This window comes from Malus sylvestris, chromosome 16, assembly GCF_916048215.2.
Source record: "Malus sylvestris chromosome 16, drMalSylv7.2, whole genome shotgun sequence".
NCBI classification, from domain to species: Eukaryota; Viridiplantae; Streptophyta; class Magnoliopsida; order Rosales; family Rosaceae; genus Malus; species Malus sylvestris.
Window position 1 is genome coordinate 7,084,843 of NC_062275.1, and position 20,053 is coordinate 7,104,895.

General features: G+C 37.7%; 3 protein-coding genes across 8 annotated transcripts; 2 read left to right on the top strand and 1 right to left on the bottom strand.

Annotated features, from left to right (window-relative positions):
* Window positions 1-6,870: 6,870 nt before the first annotated feature.
* Window positions 6,871-11,401, top strand: LOC126608330 (actin-related protein 3-like). 4 transcript variants are annotated; one of them, XR_007617818.1, is made up of 10 exons: window positions 6,872-7,339; window positions 7,481-7,940; window positions 8,081-8,227; window positions 8,480-8,572; window positions 8,742-8,861; window positions 8,966-9,076; window positions 9,561-9,686; window positions 9,799-9,897; window positions 10,695-10,888; window positions 10,979-11,401. XR_007617818.1 is itself a non-coding variant. In XM_050276195.1 (9 exons), the coding sequence occupies exons 1-9, from the start codon at window positions 7,293-7,295 to the stop codon at window positions 10,773-10,775; spliced, it is 1,254 nt and encodes a 417-aa protein (XP_050132152.1). In that variant the 5' UTR covers window positions 6,871-7,292; the 3' UTR covers window positions 10,776-11,401. The 4 variants fall into 4 exon arrangements, 2 of the variants coding, with proteins under 2 accessions (XP_050132152.1, XP_050132151.1); XR_007617819.1 differs by having other exon boundaries at window positions 10,994-11,401; XM_050276195.1 differs by having other exon boundaries at window positions 6,871-7,339; window positions 9,799-9,867; window positions 10,695-11,401.
* Window positions 11,402-12,581: 1,180 nt separating this feature from the next.
* On the top strand, window positions 12,582-17,200 carry LOC126607692 (uncharacterized). Of its 3 annotated transcripts, none has more exons than XR_007617690.1 (3): window positions 12,582-12,895; window positions 13,566-15,751; window positions 16,399-17,200. XR_007617690.1 is itself a non-coding variant. In XM_050275391.1 (2 exons), exon 2 carries the CDS (start codon window positions 13,618-13,620, stop codon window positions 15,586-15,588), a length of 1,971 nt encoding a protein of 656 aa, XP_050131348.1. In that variant the 5' UTR covers window positions 12,582-12,895; window positions 13,566-13,617; the 3' UTR covers window positions 15,589-16,030. The 3 variants fall into 3 exon arrangements, 1 of the variants encoding a protein (XP_050131348.1); XR_007617691.1 differs by lacking the exon at window positions 12,582-12,895 and adding an exon at window positions 12,902-13,061; XM_050275391.1 differs by lacking the exon at window positions 16,399-17,200 and having other exon boundaries at window positions 13,566-16,030.
* A 1,703-nt stretch (window positions 17,201-18,903) lies between these two features.
* On the bottom strand, window positions 18,904-19,290 carry LOC126607868 (anther-specific protein BCP1-like). Its single transcript, XM_050275572.1, has one exon. The coding sequence runs from the start codon at window positions 19,288-19,290 to the stop codon at window positions 18,904-18,906; it is 387 nt and encodes a 128-aa protein (XP_050131529.1).
* Between the last annotated feature and the right edge of the window lie 763 nt (window positions 19,291-20,053).

Below are 20,053 nucleotides of genomic sequence, written 5' to 3' on the forward strand. Positions count from 1 at the left end.
TTCAACGCTAAAAATATCTTCAAATGAGACATCGAATTTTAAACATTAAAATGATATTTAATGGATTATATTGTAATTTGACATTTTAGACAATTTTTTGTTACACCCGAATGACATCTTGTAATTTTTTACCTTTTTATGGGGTCTAATTATTAAGATAACCAATTAAATACTTGGAACGCACATAAAAATTTATGATATTGCATCAAATCTATTAAAATATCATTAAATGAATTTGACAGCAAAAAACATTGCCTTTAATTGACTCAGTGCCACATAATAAATTAAATGCTCGGTTGGAGATAGTTTGGTGCCATATTTTCATTGTTATATGTGTGGTAGTTTTGACATCTCTTTAGAAGATGCTTTAATACGTTGTTTTGGAAGGGGGCCAACTTTCGGCCACGTGATTGGATGGTTGGGCCTTTGAGGCCCATGTTCGAGGGTTTAGTGTGGGCTATGGCTAGTGGGACCAAGGCCTTTACCAAATGCTATAGGTCGGCCGGGCCCAGTCAACTTTAGCTCTCTGCCTTTGCTTTCGAGCGTTATCCATAAAATTATCTTCACTAGACAGTGAAAGCCACAATACGTGACTACACGTATATGAAAAGATTTAATGAAAATATAACTTTACAGTCTTTACTCCTTTAAATTTATTTTTTTCTAACTTAAATTCTACATAACTCTTTTTCCTAAATAAATCAGTAATTAAGCTTCATCTAAGCAAATTCTTTAACAAAGTTTGACTTCACACATTTCGTATTTTTCGGATATCTATCATACCCCGAATTACTTGTTTGTTGTCTACAATTTTTTAATGACAACAAAGTTTTAAACTATGAGAACGGAAAAGGGATTAAATGCTTTTATCCAAAAAAATAAAGGAGATTTTTTTTTTTGTGAACAAAAAAATTTCATGCAAAATAATTTATGTACAAAATATAAAAATATTATTTGATTAAAAAATTAAATTAAGAATAAGTAAATGTATTTACACACACCTTGATATAATAACAATAAAAAAATGTCCAACATGTATGTAAGGAAACCCTTAAGAGAAGGGATATCCATTTTTATAAAATAATAGGAATTAGTTGTGGGGCTCACACCACATTGAACTTTAACGATCTGAATCGTCTATTTTTCAAGTTGCACCTGATAAATTATCTTTATAAAATATTAGCCAAATCGGAAATATTAAGGCATCTACTTGAGTAAAAAAAAATTGACGAACACTTTGTTCTCTAAGAAGCATTAGATTTTTATCGTGATAATTAAATAAGCATATAGTTTCGAATTGAATTGAATTTTTGTAAGCATAATCTATGAATCTTGACTTACAAAATATATGGTTCTGATCGTTCAAATTCGAAGTAGAGTGAGTCCCACAATTTTAATCTTTATTTTGTAAAAAAAAAAAAGATATCCCTTCTCTTAGACCATCTCCAACCCTTGGGCTAAAAGCCAAATTTTTTAGCCCCGAAAATTTAGCTTTTAGCCCAGAAACATCTTTTCTGCTCCAACCCTTCTACCCTAAAATTTTAGCCCGGAATTATTAAAGAATGAAATTAGCCTAAATTTTTTTCTTAAATCAATTTTTTTTTAAGTAAATATGTAGATTATTGTAAATTAATTTTATGAACATTTTAATCTAAAAAAATTTAAATTACGATAAACATTTCGCATTTAGCCCGGAGGGAAAGCTGGGGGGTATTTGGCCCAGAAATAGCATTTGGCATTTAGCCTAAAATTTTAGCATGGGTTGGAGAGTGTTTGGGGGGGGGGTAATTTGGCTTTTAGCCCAGGGTTGGAGATGGTCTTAGACCATCTCCAACCCTTGGGCTAAAAGCCAAATTTTTTAGCCCAGAAAATTTAGCTTTTAGCCCAGAAACATCTTTTCTGCTCCAACCTTTCTACCCTAAAATTTTAGCCCGAAATTATTAAAGAATGAAATTAGCCTAAATTTTTTTCTTAAATCAATTTTTTTTAAATAAATATGTAGATTATTATAAATTAATTTTATGAACATTTTAATCTAAAAAAATTTAAATTCCGATAAACATTTCGCATTTAGCCCGGGGGGAAAGCTGGAGGGGTATTTGGCCCAGAAATAGCATTTGGCATTTAGCCTAAAATTTTAGCATGGGTTGGAGAGTGTTTGGGGGGGGGGGTAATTTGGCTTTTAGCCCAGGGTTGGAGATGGTCTTAGACCATCTCCAATGGTTGGGCTAAAAGCCAAATATTTTAGCCCAGAAAATTTAGCTTTTAGCCCAAAAACAACTTTTCTGCTCCAACCGTTCATGCCTAAAATTTTAGCCCGGGATTATTAAAGAATGAACTTAGGCTTTTTTTTTGTTAAATTAAAATTTTTTTAAAAATAAATATGTAGACTATCGTAAATTAATTTTATGAACATTTTAATCTAAAAAAATTTAAATTCCTATAAATATTGAAAATTTTATATTCTAATTTATGGGCTAATTTTTTTGGGGAATCTGACCTTGGTTTAACATTTTGCATTTAGCCCAAAATTTCCCCTTGGGTTGGATTGGGTTTGAGGGGGAATTTTGGGAGGTAATTTGGCTTTTAGCCCACCATTGGAGTTGGTCTTAGAGGGCCAATATATGTATACAAAATATTTTTTTCTACAAATAAAAAACATCAATTAATTCAAATTAGTATACCTACATCGTGAATATAAATATAGGTAAATAATTTAAAGTAGTAATAATAAAACAATACATGCAAAACAATTTAATATAAAATATATGAATGCTATTCAATATATATTTACAAAAAGGTAAACTAATTTATATATTTTTAAGTTTTTGTCAAAATGAATTTGTAAATTAGTATGTTATATAGATATATAGCTCCTTGCTCATCTTAAGTGGGGTGCTTATTTATATTAATTGACACTATGAAAGGACACATACTCTGTGTATGAGAAATATAAAATTTATTTTATTTCAAATATTATTTTTTAATTATTATTTTTTTATGGGAGGGGTTATTATTTTTTTTTTTAACAAATGATAAATCTACACTAAGAAAGAGGGTGAGTTTAGCCTTACAATGACCTAGCAATAATGTAGTTCAAATTTGCATTTGGCGAGAATCGAATATAAGACCTCTCACATATAAGTTTCAAGAAATATCACTAGACTGTAGTACTAAGTGGTGAAGGGATTACTTGATTTAAACAGGGTTGGCAGCACCCAAAAAAAAAGGGGTTGGCAGTTAAGGGGAGACAAAGAGAGAGATTCGTTTTAGAGGGTAATGATAAGGTGACATGGTTGTGAGGTTCAGAAAACAAAACAGCACAAATTTGTTTGTGTGAAATTACTTAAATAACCACCTTGTTTCTTAATATTTTTTTTTAATTAAAGGTATTCGTCAATTTGCCCCCTGAACTTGTAATAAATTGTCAATTTCCCCCTAAACTTTAATTTTAGCCAATTACCCCCCTGAACTTGTGCAATTCACCAATTTACACTATGCTGTTATGTCTTAGAATTTTCCATCCAATTTGGTCATATGCTCGGCACATGCTAATGGTGTGAGGGCAAAAAGGTAATCATACACCACAACCAAACCTAATCGTTGTTAGGTATATGGGGAAGGAGGGGAAGACGAGCCACAATGAATTGGGCATCCTAGGGTTACAATCTGAGAAAAGATATGGAGAATAGACGGTGAAATCAAACAAATTGCTACAATAGCATAAGTGCATGTGTCTAACTGCATGAGTTTGGCTTTACTTTTCTCACCAAGGCTAAGTGACGTTTAGCAACCATTAGAGAATAAAGAGGAGGGGTTAGTCACCACTCTAGATAGGTTGAGGTGGAAGTTGGTAATTAGTAGAAGCTAATAATTAGGGTGTGGAGGTGAGAAGCTTTTGGCTTATACATGTGGCTAAGTGTTGAGATTGGGTTGATATTTTTACCAATTAAGAGTGAGTTGGCAAGTTGAGTTAATGTAATGTGATGATTCATCCCCCAAGTTTGGAGAGGTGTGAGTCTATATAGAGCCATAGACTAGGTATGTTTATGTATTGGCATGCATGTGGCAATATAATGTTGTTGTTTTAGAGTGCTTACTCACTAGCCTAGGGGAATTTCCATTAATTGTCTATATTTTCTCTTCAATGCTTCAATCTATCATTCCCAATCTTCCAATAAGGTGAGAATGGGTGGGATTCATATCCCTTAGAGATGAACGTGGCTTTTGAGTGTTTGTCCACCTTGCATGATATTTATTAACTTCACATTTGTTTTCTTTCTATTGGACCACATATCATGGTTGATAATTGGTGAGGATTCATCCACCAAATTGTTTGGACTTGGCCTTTGGATGCAAGAAAAGGAACACCTTGCATATTATTCATTAGTTCATAATTAGCTTCACATTTGTTGTTTTGCTATTGGACCACATTTCATTGCTAAAGATTAGGATAACATTTGTTGCCTTGTGATTAGAACACATTTCATGGTGATGATTAGGTTAACAATTGGTGTGTTTCTATTGGAACACATTTTATGTCTAATGATTGGCACAACACTTGCTTTCTTTCTATTGGCACACTTGTGAAGATTCTTTGGAGATGAAGATGTCCAAGTGTTGCAAAACAAAATAAAACGTGTCCTTAAGGCTTAATGGTGGATTCCATTTCTTCATCCATAAAAGCAAAGGAAGGAGAGAAACGGGGAAGGAACACACATCACCAACAACAACAACACATGGGGAAAAAGAAACAAAACCTCCTCTTCTTCATAGACCACTCTTCCCACCATCCTTTTCTCTTGCCTTATGTAAAGGCTCAAAGTCATCTCCATTGTATTTTGTAAATCTCTCTTACATAGTGAAAACATAAATGCATATGCAACCTTAGTGGACGTAGCCGAATTGGTGAACCACTTAAATCGTGTGTTGTTTATACATTTTAAGATCATTTCCATGAGAAGCACTTCCACCAAACTATCAAAAATCTCTATTTATTTTCCCTTGAGAATGATGTACAAAAGTGTGAGACAAATTCCAGAAAAATACATGAGACCTTATCCAACAAATATCTCCACCAAACTCCATCTATCAAAAGAAAGATACTGAAAAACTAGAAATTTGTCCAGCCTATTTAACAGATCAAAACACCATTATCCATAGATTATATCATAATTCTTTCTTCATGAGAGTTGTTCGTCTGTCTCCCTACCATGATATATCCAAATTTCAGAAAAATCCAACGGTGTGATCGTCAAATATGTTTGAAATACTAACTCAGTCTCTAATCCCGCAGAAAACTGAACAGCTATGTTATGAGTACCAAAACCCCATTTTTTGTAGCTCCGATCGAAACACTTCCTTCACAAAAGTTGTTCCTTATCATCTCCTCTATAACATATCCAAAAACCACGACAATCGAATCTATGTGCTGACTTATATCCCAGTTCGAACAGCTGATAGTTTCAACTATATTAAAGAAGAAGTAGAAGTGGTGGGCTAAAATAAAAATAAAAGATGATGTTTGGAAAGGGAAAAGCTAGAGACATAATTTCATGCTTTGTGGCCTTTGAGAAATATATTTCACTCTAACAATTATTTTCTCTAACATGGATGTCTATTCTTTTCTAATAAAAACAAGTTGCCCAAACCAAGATGGACGAGACGTTGGAAAAACATATATGGAGTGGTCAACGAGCAACATTTTATATGTTGGATTATAAATTTTTATTTTGTTATTAATATTATGATTATATTATTCTTGTTACTAATCAATTTGATTTATGTTGAAGCTTGTAGGTCTGTAAGATAAAATGTGAATATTATGCACATGACATATACATATACATGCATGGCGAAGCAAGAAAAAGAGTTGTGTTGGGGCAAGTGCTCACTTGTGTAAAGTGTTTAAGTTGTGAGGATATTCAAGGGTTGAAGTTTGCCTTGAATATAAAATAATGAACCTTGTATATGTCAGGTGTAGGGTGCAGGGCTTGAGTATACAAATTGGTTGATTATTAAAAATGATGAAATCTTGTATATGTCAGGCGTAGGGTGCAGGGTTTGAATATACAATTGGGCGTCGGGGGAAGTGCATGTTTAATAAAGTGAAAACTGAGAGTTTAATTACAAAAAATGGGTTTAAGGGATGACTGGGAGTTAACTCATATTCTAACGTACTCGGAGCCAAGTGGAATAAGCATGGTATGAGACGTGTAGGCTTGGGTGTCTCAGGTATGTGTTGAAGGGATTAGAAGGGAGTGAGTACATTCATCCATCTCATCTGCATATATTTCATGCATTTGAAATAATTGTTACAATTTAATTATTGTTGAATTGGTAGTTTTTGTTATGAATTAATTTATGCACTATAGTTATTCCGCTGCGTATTTATTAAAATTTTATGTAATATTTTGTTGATGTATGGTGTATTGTATAATCAGCTTTTAATAATTTAATTTAATTTTCCATCGTGTCTTGGTTTTAGAATTTATTTCTATAGTTAAGATATGGCTCACACCCTAGCTCGTGAATAGTCTTTATTCGCGGGTCGAGGCGTGACACAATTACAAAAGTTAACGAGGATAACTGGTTAAAATTAAAGTTCAAAAGGAAAATTGACAATTCCTTATAAATTCAGGGGGGAAACGACAAATATCCTTTTAGTTATGTATCAAAAGATTCTAAATATTTTGTGATACAAACAAACTACCGACATTACCATTTCGCTACACTACAACAGATCCACGGGGCCCATAACGGGCTTCCGACCGGAGGCAAAATCTGACCCGTCGCTCCATCTCATCAGGAAACAAATCCAACGGCCCAAAACAAAAGTCGTATTTCAAAATCAAACGACAAAGCGTAACTGGCCAAAAGGACAAGCCCCAGAAGAGAAAGCGAGTGGGGGTCGGCGGTCGCCGTTGTTTGATTGCCAGTAAAAGCATCGAATCAGTGAAAAATTGCAAAAGCTGCAACGATGATGATGCAATCGATGAGAGCTGCCGCCATTGAAATCTTCAGCTTCTGCGTCCGTCGTTGAAATGGGTGGAGCGGCAATCGCAATCACCAACTGCTGCGAGCTACCGAGCTGTTCGTTTAGCCGCCGCTTTCGCTTCCGATCCAAGTCTGCGTCGCCATCATCAGCACTATCAGCTTCCACTTCGTCTCCGCGCTCTCCTTTCTCGCGCTCTTCAAAGCCATGATCATTTGCCTCGCACCCTCTATCGGATCTCAGCTGCAGATCCACCTCCGTAATAATCAAAGCCAATTCAAGTTCCAAGCTTTCTCTCATGGACCCGGCCTCTCGCCCAGCTGTAGTAATCGACAATGGAAGTGGGTACGTAATTACGCACGCAAACTGCTCGATGAGAAGCCCCAACTGACGTTTTTCTATTGAAGCACGTATTGGTCCCCACCTGTTTGCTAAAATTCCCAGGAGATTATGCTCTAATATGTGCATTTGCATTCATTTCTGTAGGTATACTAAAATGGGTTTCGCGGGAAATGTCGAGCCATGTTACACTGTTCCGACTGTAGTTGCATTAAACGAATCGTTTTTGAACCCGTCCAGAACCTCCTCCAAGTCCGGCTGGATAGCGCAGCACAACGCTGGCGTGATGGCTGATCTTGATTTCTTTATTGGGGATGAGGCGCTGGAAAGATCTCGATCAAGTACAACTTACAATCTAAGCTATCCCGTTCGACAGGGCCAAGTCGAGAATTGGGATTCAATGGAGCGGTTCTGGCAGCAAAGTATATTTAACTACTTGCGTTGTGATCCTGAAGACCATTATTTTCTTTTAACTGAGAGTCCGCTTACTGCCCCGGAGAGCCGGGAGTATACCGGTGAAATCATGTTCGAAACTTTCAATGTTCCTGGCCTTTACATTGCCGTGAATTCGGTACTTGCTCTTGCAGCTGGTTACACTACCTCCAAGGTTGGTATTTAAAATTTGAGATTTTTATTGTAAGTTTTCGATTTATGAGTTGTGTTACCCCAAGTGCTTAGTAATGTGTGTTGTTATTGTTTTGATATGGCTTGATCGTTTCCTCTTTGATTGACCTACAAGTTTCTTAGTGTGAGATGACAGGGGTTGTAGTAGACGTTGGAGATGGGGCAACTCATATTGTTCCTGTTGCAGAAGGTTATGTTATTGGGAGCAGCATCAAGTCAGTTCCTATTGCCGGGAAAGATGTCACTCTCTTCGTCCAGCAGCTTATGCGGGTATGCTGTCTTCCATTCTCACTAATAACTTCAATTGTTTTTTACCCTTATGGGATTCCATTCTTGCTAGTTGTATTCATATTCCCTTTGTTGTGATCATAAAAAAATGGTAAGCTAGGGTTAGTGTTTCGAACCAGACAATAGTGTATGAACTTTCACGAAATTTTATGAATTATGGCTTATATAGAGTACTTATGACTAAGATTTACAGATGATTTTTTTGTGCGCTTATGCTGCTTGCATTATATGCAGGAAAGAGGAGAGAATGTGCCACCAGACGACTCCTTTGATGTAGCTCGCAGAGTGAAGGAAATGTATTGCTATACTAGTTCTGATATTGTCAAGGTCAACTTTATTTCCATGATCATTTTAGTTTTGAAGACCTTGGTACAATTTGATGTAATTTTTGTTTTACCTGATGTAACAACTCCTTATGTTACATTCATTTGTGTGAGTTTATTTTTCAATTAGGAGATTGTTTGATGACAAACTCTTGTTTCTCCAATGATTGAAGGAGTTTAATAAGCACGATAAAGAACCATCCAAGTATATTAAGCAATGGAGAGGCATCAAACCAAAAACAGGGGCGCCCTACTCTTGTGACATTGGCTATGAACGATTTCTTGGCCCAGAGGTTAACTTCCTCTCCTCCTCCCCTAAAATGTTTCCTTTTTCTTCTTCTCAATCACTGTTTGGTACTAACCTTTCTCCGCTAATTTGTCTTGAATGCTTTAATAGGTTTTCTTCAATCCTGAGATTTATAGCACCGACTTCACCACTCCCTTACCCGTTGTAATTGACAAGTGTATTCAGTCTGCTCCAATTGACACTAGGAGGTCTTTGTATAAGGTGAAGTAGGCCTTGCAATTCTTCATAGATTAGATGTATTTTACATTTGTAATTGAAGCAATATGAATTAATATGCTGTGCGGCTCCACTGTGGTGCTGAGGCCTTGTAATGGTGTTCAGAAAACATTACTGAATGATTCTTTGTTTAAACTGAGGTTGAATTTTGTTTTCTTCAGTTACGCCTTACTAGGTATTGTTTTCTACAAATGTCATATAACTTTACAGTCATTCGTTCTGAGTTGTTTTCTCTTTGAACTTTAGCATTAATTTTCTCCTATGTTCATGGTTTGGTGTTTGAATTGTTTTTAGCTCTAAGGTCTGGACCTAGTCCCATGAAAATCTTTTTTTTTTCCCTTATGTAAATTCTCCAAAGGCTATTGTATTATGCTCTCATGTATAGTAAATTAGTGATCTTCGTTATTTACTAAATATTTCTTTATGCAACTTATGGATTTGGTCTCATGATTGTTATTGTTATTCTCAGAATATAGTGTTGTCTGGAGGTTCAACCATGTTCAAGGACTTCCATAGGAGGTTGCAACGGGATATAAAGAAGATTGTGGATGCCCGGCTTCTTGCATCTGAAGCTCGAGTTGGTGGAGAAGTAAAAGTAAGCATTTTTATTTAGAAGTGTGTGCAATGTGTATTTATATAAACTAGTAAGCATATGCAGCTTATTTACAATACCAGAGTTTGATTTTCATTTTTGTTTGTGCCCGCAGTCACATCCAGTGGAAGTGAATGTAGTTAGCCATCCCATCCAGAGATTTGCAGTTTGGTTTGGCGGCTCAGTACTTGCATCCACACCTGAATTCTTTGCAGTATGAGTTTATTCTTCTAATCTGAGGGCATGACAACTATTGCAGTCTTCTCATATTCCACCTTTTTCTATATATCAAAGCTATTTGTGTAGAAACTTGCATATCTCCTTTTGCTTTGAATCATGGTTGGAGCTATTTAAAGGTTTTTGTTAATGCAGGCTGACAATCATATTTTTTTTTATGTCTCTGACTTTATCTCTATATCTGGAAACCCTCAAAGAACCTTTAAGTTGCCATGGGGCTTGAAGCCATTACATCAATGTTTTTGTGATATGGGGATTTTAACAATATCTTGCAAATTTATGATAAAGTTTTATTGAGTCACTGCACGGTATAGTTCTGCGAGTTAAACTGAGTTCGAAACAAGTGTTGTCTTGTTAGTATAAATAAGGCACCTGTATGGAGTCCAAATAATTTGACACTTGGAATCAAAAGAGAGCTTGGTCTAATTTTTGTGTAGAAACAGCATGCTATATTCAGTTTTTGCTTTCACTTGGACAATGCTAGACCTTTGCATCTTTTCTGTGAGATCAAGGGGTTTTGTCCCTTTGTCTTCTATAATACGTTGAGTCTTAATTGTTCAGAAATCGAATGGCATCAAGGGGAACTTAACTTATCATGGAGGAGGAGATCATCTCCTCTCCAAAAATACAGACACAGTTTTTGATGTTTCTGCAACCTCGGCATTGATGTTGAGCTTTCACCTTATTTTATGCTTAAATTTAAAAGTGCCAAAATTTTATCATTTGTCCGTTGCTAAATTCATATTGTGTATTGAGATGTTCATATCTGTGCAGGCTTGCCATACAAAAGAAGAGTATGAGGAATACGGTGCAAGCATATGCAGAACAAATCCTGTTTTCAAGGGGATGTATTGATTCAGATATCGATTTTGGCTGGATCACTTGCTGGCAATTCCTGATTCAAATTGGAATTCCCTGTCAATTCCACCTCCGACATGCTCAGTAATTTTACTTACTGGATTTTCACGGTATCATCTCTATGCATGTGCTGCTAGAGGCGGTGTAAAATATAGTTACTCAGTTAAATTTGTAAGAGAAATGGGGTTTTCTTTTTGTAGTGATTATTTCTTTAGGTGGCAATAGGTCTCCCAGAAGCAGATCGGAAATAGCCTTTGCAGTTTTCGCATGTCCAAGGGCCCTGGAGGATCAGATATGAATCGTGAATCGGCTCAGGTGCAGTTTTGATGCTCAGCTAAGATGGAGTTTGCTTAAGATCATTAGCCGTTGAAGTTTTTTCTTGAGCGATATAACAGCGTAGTGCATTTCGGGTAGGCAGTTCGATTCTTTTGGAATGGATTTGTGGTAGCACAATAATTTCTAATTTGAGCTGAATATATTTCGATCACAAGACAGATGTTACAGATTGTGTATAATTTCCTTTTGTTCAACGATGTTCACGTTGAAGAAATATATGTGTATTAAACTCCAAGCAACCTCTACTACGGTAACTTCTGAAAGGCATTTCGTTTTTTCTTTTGGAATACCTTGTTTATAACTTTGAGAGAAATTTATATGCAAATGCAACTGAGACGTCGATGTGGCTGTGTCCTAAATCTATCATGCACCGTCAAAAGTAATAGGGGTGTGATGTCTACACACCATTTTTTACTTCTCACACATCTTTTTAATTTTTCACCGTCTGATCGGATGAATTGAAGAAGACCAACGAACAGAAATTAGTAAAGAAATTAGTCAATGACGTGTGAGAAGTAAAAAGAGATGTGTGGATAGCACATCCCAAATTAATATCATATATGGGCACACCCCAAAGTAGTATCATGAATGGGTACATGGGATGTGACTTGGTGTTGTCCTTCGTAACCAAGGAAGGAAAAGATTAGAGGACATGATGCGAGTGTGGTAAAATGTCAATTTACATTGTCTCGAAATTATCTGTACATCACTTTCCACTCCTCAAAACTCACCAATGAAATAAAACAAAAGCTAACAGTAAACGAGAAAAGACAAATTTTTTGTAGGAAAATTAGAGAGATTGTCAAATACACGGAAGAAAAAATCAATTTGCACTCTATATTTTCTATATTCAGAAAAAAGAGTTTATATTAGACTATCTTCAACTCTTAGATTTAAATTTTAAAATTTTTAATTCACAAAATTTAGGTTTTAACCGAGAAACTATTTTTTTGCTCAAACCCTTCTATATCGGGTTAAATTTTTAAGCTCGATATTATTAAAAAATGAATTTAGGATAAATTTTTTCCTAAATTAATTTTCAAAAAAAAAGAGTAGACTATCCTAATTTAATTTTGTGTAAATTCTAATCTAAAAATATTTATATTTCGATAAATATTGAAAAATCACTAAATAGACATTACGAAACTCATGGAACACTTTGAAATAATATAAAACACATGAAATAATTTTTTTAAAAGTATTTTAGCTGTTGAATTTAAATTTGAATTGTTAAATTTTTTTTTTTACCGTTAAATTTGAACATATTCGATTTTAACCGTTAGATGACTTAAATTCAATAAATTTATAAGTATAAAATTAAAAAAAAAAATACAATAATAAAATAGGCATGAGCAGCACTGGGTTATGAATTATGATAATGCGATTTGTGTGGTGGAGAACATGTGATGAGCATTTTAACACTTCAGTGAAATAAGGCAAAGGTTTCAACTTTTTACAATTTGGAAAATACAGAAATTACAGAGAGAGCACCAGAGGCGAAGGAGAAGGAGGTGGAAAGTTGGAAACTTTGGAGTCGATCCGAATTGGTGTGTATCGATTCGTATGGTGAAAGGTATCCCACTGTAGAAAAGAAAATGCGTAGAAGATATTATTAAAAATACAAACACAGAAAGGAAGAGGAGGAATGGCCGTACTCCTTCCTTGTTGGTATTTCATGAGAAAAGCTTGAGAGAGAGAGAGAGAGAGAGAGAGAGGGAGGGAGGGGACGCAGCTGCTGCGACTCTGTCGGACGCCGTGGTACTAGCTGAGAGATATTATTAGTAAGACAACAACATCCTCTGCGAATCCAACAGCATGTTCCAATCTCCTCGTCCCATGATTCTTTGTTTCCATTTTCTTCTCTGCATTGTCCGTCTTTCATCACTTTATTGAATCTTGTTATGCTCTAAGGTTGAATCTGTTTCTTCTGGGAGATTTCCCAACTGGGTATTCTCTAGTTGTCTGTTTTTTTCCTGCTATGATTATCTGGATTTCCGTCTACGATTGTATTAATTAATTTTTTTTTTAATTTTTTTCATCTGTGATTTGAGTTTCTGATATATACAAATTTTCATGCGATTTCGTGAAGTGGGTTATTGTAATTCTAAATTTTACGAAGTTGGGTTGTGGAATCTGTGATTTCCTAAGTGGGTTTTGATCTATCTTCTGATGGGGTTATTGTTTTCGGGTCGATGATGATGCAGTCTGTAATTTTTTTGTATTTGATTAGTCGCTTAAGTAATTTCTTTTAATGAAGAAGAAGGGCTTCATTTTTCAAGCTGTATATATGAGATAGAAGAAAGACTTGGATTTCCGGGTCCTTTTTCTTACTCTCTGTGGTTAAAGTTATGTTTGTGTTCAGATCTGTATCTATCCATGTTTCCGGTTTGCAGTCTCGTATCTATGATGGGTCTAAGAACGGATTTTTTTTCTTCGTTATGTATTATATAGGTAGAGGTAGAGATTGTTCGACTCCATATCGGGTGTATATTGGTTGGTCTAAATGGATCCGTTGGGTGAAGAGCAAATAGATTATGAAGATGAGGAATATGGAGGGGCTCATAAGCTTCAGTATCAGGGAAGTGGAGCCATCTCTGCGCTTGCAGATGAAGAACCGATGGTCGAAGATGATGAGTTCGATGATCTCTATAATGATGTTAATGTTGGAGAGGGTTTCATGCAGATGCACCGGTCCGAAGCATCACTCCCAACTGGTGGTGTTGGCAATGGAGGACTCCAAGCACAGAAAACTGATGTTCCTGAACCAAGAGTTCAAGCTGGTGTGTCTCAGGACCTGAAAATTCCTGGGGTTTCAGTTCAAGGGAAGTATTCTGGTGCTGGGGCCCAGTTTCCAGAACAGAATCAACCACCAGTGGCGAAGGAGCCAGAACTGGGATCCACAGATTATGTGAGTGGGGCTTCTGGATCACAGAAGGGGAGGGTTATGGAGATGACTCATGATCCTCAAGTCAGACATATGGCGTTTCAGGGGTCAACAACTATGCCCCCAAATGTCGGTGTTGATTCTTCTGATATTACTGGAAAAGGTAATAGTGAGTTTGTTCCGTCTCTGAATCCTGCCAGTGCTGGCCCTCCAGGAGCTACACAGATACTGACCAATCAAATGAGTATCAAGATAAATGCTAATCGTCCGATGGTCAATGAAAACCAAATCCGACCACCAATTGAGAATGGTTCGGCCACGCTGTTTGTGGGAGAACTACATTGGTGGACAACTGATGCTGAGATTGAAAGTGTTATATCTCAGTATGGGAGGGTCAAGGAAATTAAGTTTTTTGACGAGAGGGCCAGTGGTAAATCCAAAGGTTATTGTCAGGTTGAGTTTCATGATCAAGCTGCTGCCACGGCATGCAAAGAAGGGATGGATGGTTATGTTTTCAATGGAAGAGCTTGTGTTGTGGCTTATGCTTCCCCGCAAACCTTGAAACAGATGGGAGCTTCTTATTTGAGCAAATCCCAAGGTCAGGCTCAGGCTCAGCAACCAGGAAGAAGGCCCATGAATGATGGTGGTGGGAGGGGGGGAGGTGTGAATTTTCAAGCTGGAGACCCAGGAGGTAGGAATTTTGGAAGGGGTGGATGGGGACGAGGTGGACAGGGAGTAAGAGGTCCTGGAGGTGGAGGACCAATGAGGGGAAGAGGAGGGGTCATGGGTGCGAAGAACATGGTTGGGAATCCTGCTGGTGTTGGAACTGGTGCTAATGGAGGTGGCTATGGACAGGGCCTTGGAGGTCCTGGATTTGGTGGTCCTGTAGGAATGATGAATCCACAGGGTATGATGGGTTCTGGATTTGATCCAACATATATGGGTCGAGGAGGCGGTTATGGAGGGTTTCCAGGTCCTGCTTTTCCTGGAATGCTTCCTCAATTTCCTGGTGTTAATACAATGGGACTTGCCGGGGTGGCTCCTCATGTAAACCCAGCTTTCTTTGGCAGGGGAATGGCAACTAATGGGATGGGGATGATGGGTTCTTCTGGAATGGAGGGACACCATGCAGGGATGTGGAATGACCCAAGCATGGGGACCTGGGGAGGAGAAGAACACGGTCGAAGAACTAGGGAGTCAAGTTATGGTGGTGATGATAATGCTTCTGAGTATGGATACGGTGACACAAATAATGAGAAAGGACCAAGGTCAAGTGCTGCCTCGAGGGAAAGAGAAAGGGGATCTGAGCGTGACTGGTCAGGAAACTCTGAGAGGAGGCATCGTGATGATAGGGAACAAGACTATGAAAGGTCTGAAAGGGGGGAGCAAAGGGAGCATCGGTACAAGGAAGAAAAAGATAGTTATCGAGACCATCGGCAGAGAGATCGTGACGGGGGTTATGAGGATGACTGGGACAGAGGTCAGTCTTCTTCAAGACCTCGTAGCAGGTCCAAAGCTGTGCCAGAGGATGATCATCGGTCTCGATCAAGGGATGTTGATTATAAGAGGAGACGGTTGCCATCTGAGTGACAGAGTTAGATCATTACATTCTATGGCAGGTCTTTGAGACTGCAGAATATAAATTCTGACTATTACTATATGTAGCTTTTGATACGGTCAGTGAATCTGCATTCTTCTTCTGGGCTTCTACGGGCCTACTGCCTACCAGCAAGCGTCGCTTCTTGAAGGAGAAGTAAGTTCTACTGGTGTGCATAGGAGGGAAGTATCAGTTCCCCCTTTGCTTTTTTATACTGCTTTCTTCAGAACATTTAGCTGTGACAATTAATATTTGTGTGCTTAAAAACAATTAGTAACTTTTAGTAGCATACCGATGAAGATATAGCTGTGGGGTTTGGCTACTCATTTCCTGCGGTTATTATCTTCTTGGTCGAATAACTTTGCTACCTAAGTTCTTCAAGACAATTGCTTTATTGGGTTTGTGATATTTATAGTTTGAAAACTTCTTGTGCTCTGTGACTGGGGAGTTGTTTTTCCTTTCTAGATTTATTTTATCTCTTGAGTGAAGCCTGTGCTTGATCTTAACTAAAAGGTTGAGAAAGATGTTGGCATGATTGGCTATGAATAGCTTTGACCTGCAAACTGCAAGATTAATTGGGGAGGGAGTTGTGTGATGTCCTTGTTATCTAATGCGTCTCATGCCTCTAGGGAAGTTAGTTACACAATGGATTGGATACCGTTAACTTTGATTGCTATGTTAATTTTTTGTCTTGATCTTCGTATTATTATAGTGGTCGCAATAGATTATGAGGTGGTGTCTTGGCAAGTTATTTTATTTGATGTCTATTGACATGCGGGTTTTCTTTTAACCATCATATCCAGGGAGTAGAGTGGGCAACTCCTTCATTTCATGATTGAATCAGCCTGTGCTGGTCACATGGTGGAAGATGTGTTACATGGATGCGTTGCCAACTATGCAAAAGAAAAGAGTGTCCTCGAACTAGTGAAATATTTAAAGGAGACTTGTCATTGTGCATGTAACAACTTAATGTCTTTGTGTAATTGTAGACTTCATGTATTAGGTCCACTTGTAATCCCCCCTTCTTTTGTTTCTATGCCTGTATTAGGATTTAGGCTTAGCAACGAGCTTGTAAAAGTCATGTACAATGTGCTTAGTTGTACATGTTCAGCATGTTGTAATTGTTGTTGCCTGCTCTGTGCGCTATAGGGAGTTAGGATTGAGCGATTGATATGCTGTAACAAGAAGCCACCATGCTAAATCGTAATTAGTCATAGTGATATTTGTACAAACCAGTTTCTGCTGAAGCCACTTCCTGTAAAGAATCTTACTTCCTGTGTATAATATGTAACTGTGAGTTGTGTTTGGGTTTAGGGGTTGTGAGTAGCAGCTGCGTTGTAAATGGGTTGGGACGGAAACAGTTGTTAAGACTAGGGTTTGTTTTTCTCTTCAGGGAGACATATTCTGTGCCCCTTGTGTACATTTTTTTGGACGTAGTTTTGTACTTCAGAGATTTCATGTTGTCGATTTCTCAACAATGTATCATTTAGTTAGGTTGTCTGAAATAGTTGTTTAGACAAGTTGTATTGTTTCTCAACAATGTATTTTACAAATTTGGTGTATAGTCATGTTTAGTGTATGAGAAGCTGCATCATTCTTGAAGAAGGCATTCACTGGAGGAGATTTGATTTACACGTCTTCCTGCCGGCCGGCACTACTTTCTTTGCTGTATCTTGATTCTGTTAGTATACAGTAATTCTGCACATACTATGTAGCCCTGCTGCTGTTTGAGCTCTGCCATTGTAATTTTCGTTTCAAGCTTCGTAGTTGGCTATTCAATTTGGAGTATTGAAACTCTAGGTGCGATTCAGAGTTGATAGAATAATGTCACAAGCGGAAAGCCGCATTTCTTTTCAGATTAGTCTTTTGAGCTATAGCTTTTATCTTCAAGCTCTGTTTGTCAGTACGCAGTAGTTGAGGCCGTTCATGTCGGTTTTTTCTGTTGCGTCATAGTTCTTAGCTGCAACTGTTAATTCACAGATGGTCTTTCATGTCTCTGCAGTCTCTGCCATTTTAAAACTGCTTGGCTATGTTTATTTGAATCTGCGAATGGTTTTTGCTTCTATTTGATCGTAGTACATACGAGCGTGTGACAGCGGTAGACGGAGTTTTGGTTTGCATGCTTTGTTGGTTTGTTTCTTTCCCGATCCAGTGCTTCGATGCCTATCGTTGTTTTGTTTTGTTCTTTCTGGGATTTTCGATTACGAATCTTGTGGATTTCTTAGCAGCTGGTTTGATTATTATTTAGGCAGTGCACTTTAGAACCAGATCTTGGCAGTGCCATTATTTATTTATTTATTTATTTTTTGGAAACTGGGAAATCCATTACTAGGGCAAAAATGCCAAAACATACAAGGAAAGCCTACAAAAAGGCAAGCAAATAACTAGGCAGAAATTTAAGCCGAGCGGTGTAGGGAGGTACAAGAAGAACGACGCTGCAACAATGTTAATGCATTGCCCCTTAGACTGCCGATAAAACAATTAAGGAGGACAAGGTAAACCATCATTGTTAAGAACATGCACCAATGCAGATGGAGGTTGAGTGACCCATGTTACATTGCACATCTTCAGATTTCTCACGAATTTGATAGGCAAGATATGGATTCAAAGGAATCAGATTTGATTATAAGTGCCTTCATTCTGCATGAAGGCACTTTATTTCCTAGTTGAATTGCTGTAACGAATTATACACCCCGAGTCCCTATAGGTAATCTTCGTTGGAGAAGAACTTACATGCAACTGTAATACATGTCTTCTTGCAATTAAGATAGATTAGTCTTCTTGGGTATATTTCAGTCAGCTCTAGTTCTTGGCAGTTGTTTGTTCAAAATTTTCAAACTTAAATAACGAGGGTTTATTATTATGGTCTAGTGAACAAGTGAAGTCTGGACGAATTTATTCATCCATCCTTTAGTGTATATATATCGTTGTATAATAAAAAATATAATGTGAAGAAAATCGAAACATTGGATAAAGTTTAGATTTCAGATGGTGCAAAACTGCATTGGTTTTTTTTTTATAGTAAGTGAATTACAAGCGGAATTACAACACAAAAGAATAACGTTCTAATTAGTAAGGTCTAAATATTAGTTCAATTACATTAACAAGAAGAAGTAATTTTAATTAGTGCCTAGTCTAACATGTTTCAAGCTATCTTCACGGCATGTACGTATGTACGAGCATTCGCTGGTGTAGAAAAAGTACTAATACGATCAATCATTTCATGAGCCTAACGTTATTCGTAATAATATCGAGCACAAGCGTTTGCATGGGAATTATATAGTATACTATGCATGCACGCACGGGGCTTAGAACAATAAGGAGGCGGCGACGCCAGCGGCAACAGCTACTCCGGCGGAGAGCTGTGCAACGGTGGCAGCGCTAGGTTTAGGACCCTCGGCATTACCACTGGCAATGGAGCCAAAAGCTGAGGCAGAGACAGGTCCACCAACGGAGCCTGCGGCAACGCTGTCGGTAGCACCACCGGGAGAAGGAGCCTTGGAAGCACCATCACCGGAGCCACCAACGGTTCCCACATCGTTATTGTCTGGGACTGGTCCCGCCGAGGGCACACCAATGAAGGTTGGGAGGCCGGGTTTGGTGGCGGCGGCGGGGGTGGGGGCGTCAGCAGCGAAAGCCAACCCCACGGTGGCCAACAGAACAAGAGCAAGAACAACAACTTGTTGGCGTGCCATTTTGTATGATTAAAAGGAGGGGTAAGTACCAAGTATGCGCGCAGTTGGTTTTGGTTGGTGAGTTTGAGAAACACTGCAGGCTAATGGAAATTGGCGGTGGGTGGTGGTGGGTTTGGGTGAGAAGTGGGTTTATATAGGAATATTGGGGTGGACGGAGATTGGTGGGCGTGGAGGGCGTTGCGGCGTAGAGCTAGGAAAGCCATCGGTGGCACCGTGGCGCGCAGTTTGTTATGAGCTAATTTCAGTTGGTACCGTTATTTTTTTGTTGGAAAATCTTTGTGAGTTCCTTACCTTGGTCTTTTGAGGTTGCATCTATATTTATTTTCCAAGTAAAGATTAATTTAGAATGGCTTCCAACTTATTAGATGGTACAATGCCATCACGTGACTATGACAATTAGTAGTACCAATCAACAAGTGCATGACGACACATGACAGTGTAATTATTAAAAAAAAATTACTCTGCCACGTGTCATGCACATGTTGGTGAATACTACTAACTGTTAGTGACACGTAATTATATTGTATCATCAATAATTTTTCTAGCTTATTTTGATTTGCCTTTTTCCAATTTTAATTTATTTATGAGCCCTTTTAATCTTTTACGCATGCCAAATTAACATAACTATTAAATTTAGGGTTAAAAACCTTTTTAGTCGTTGTGTTGGTACTTAAAATCTCTCAAATGTAAGAGTCTTAACAGAAAAAGAGTCGGGCCAAACAAACCAATCCGGGTCGAAGCCCATATGGTGCATATAAAGCCC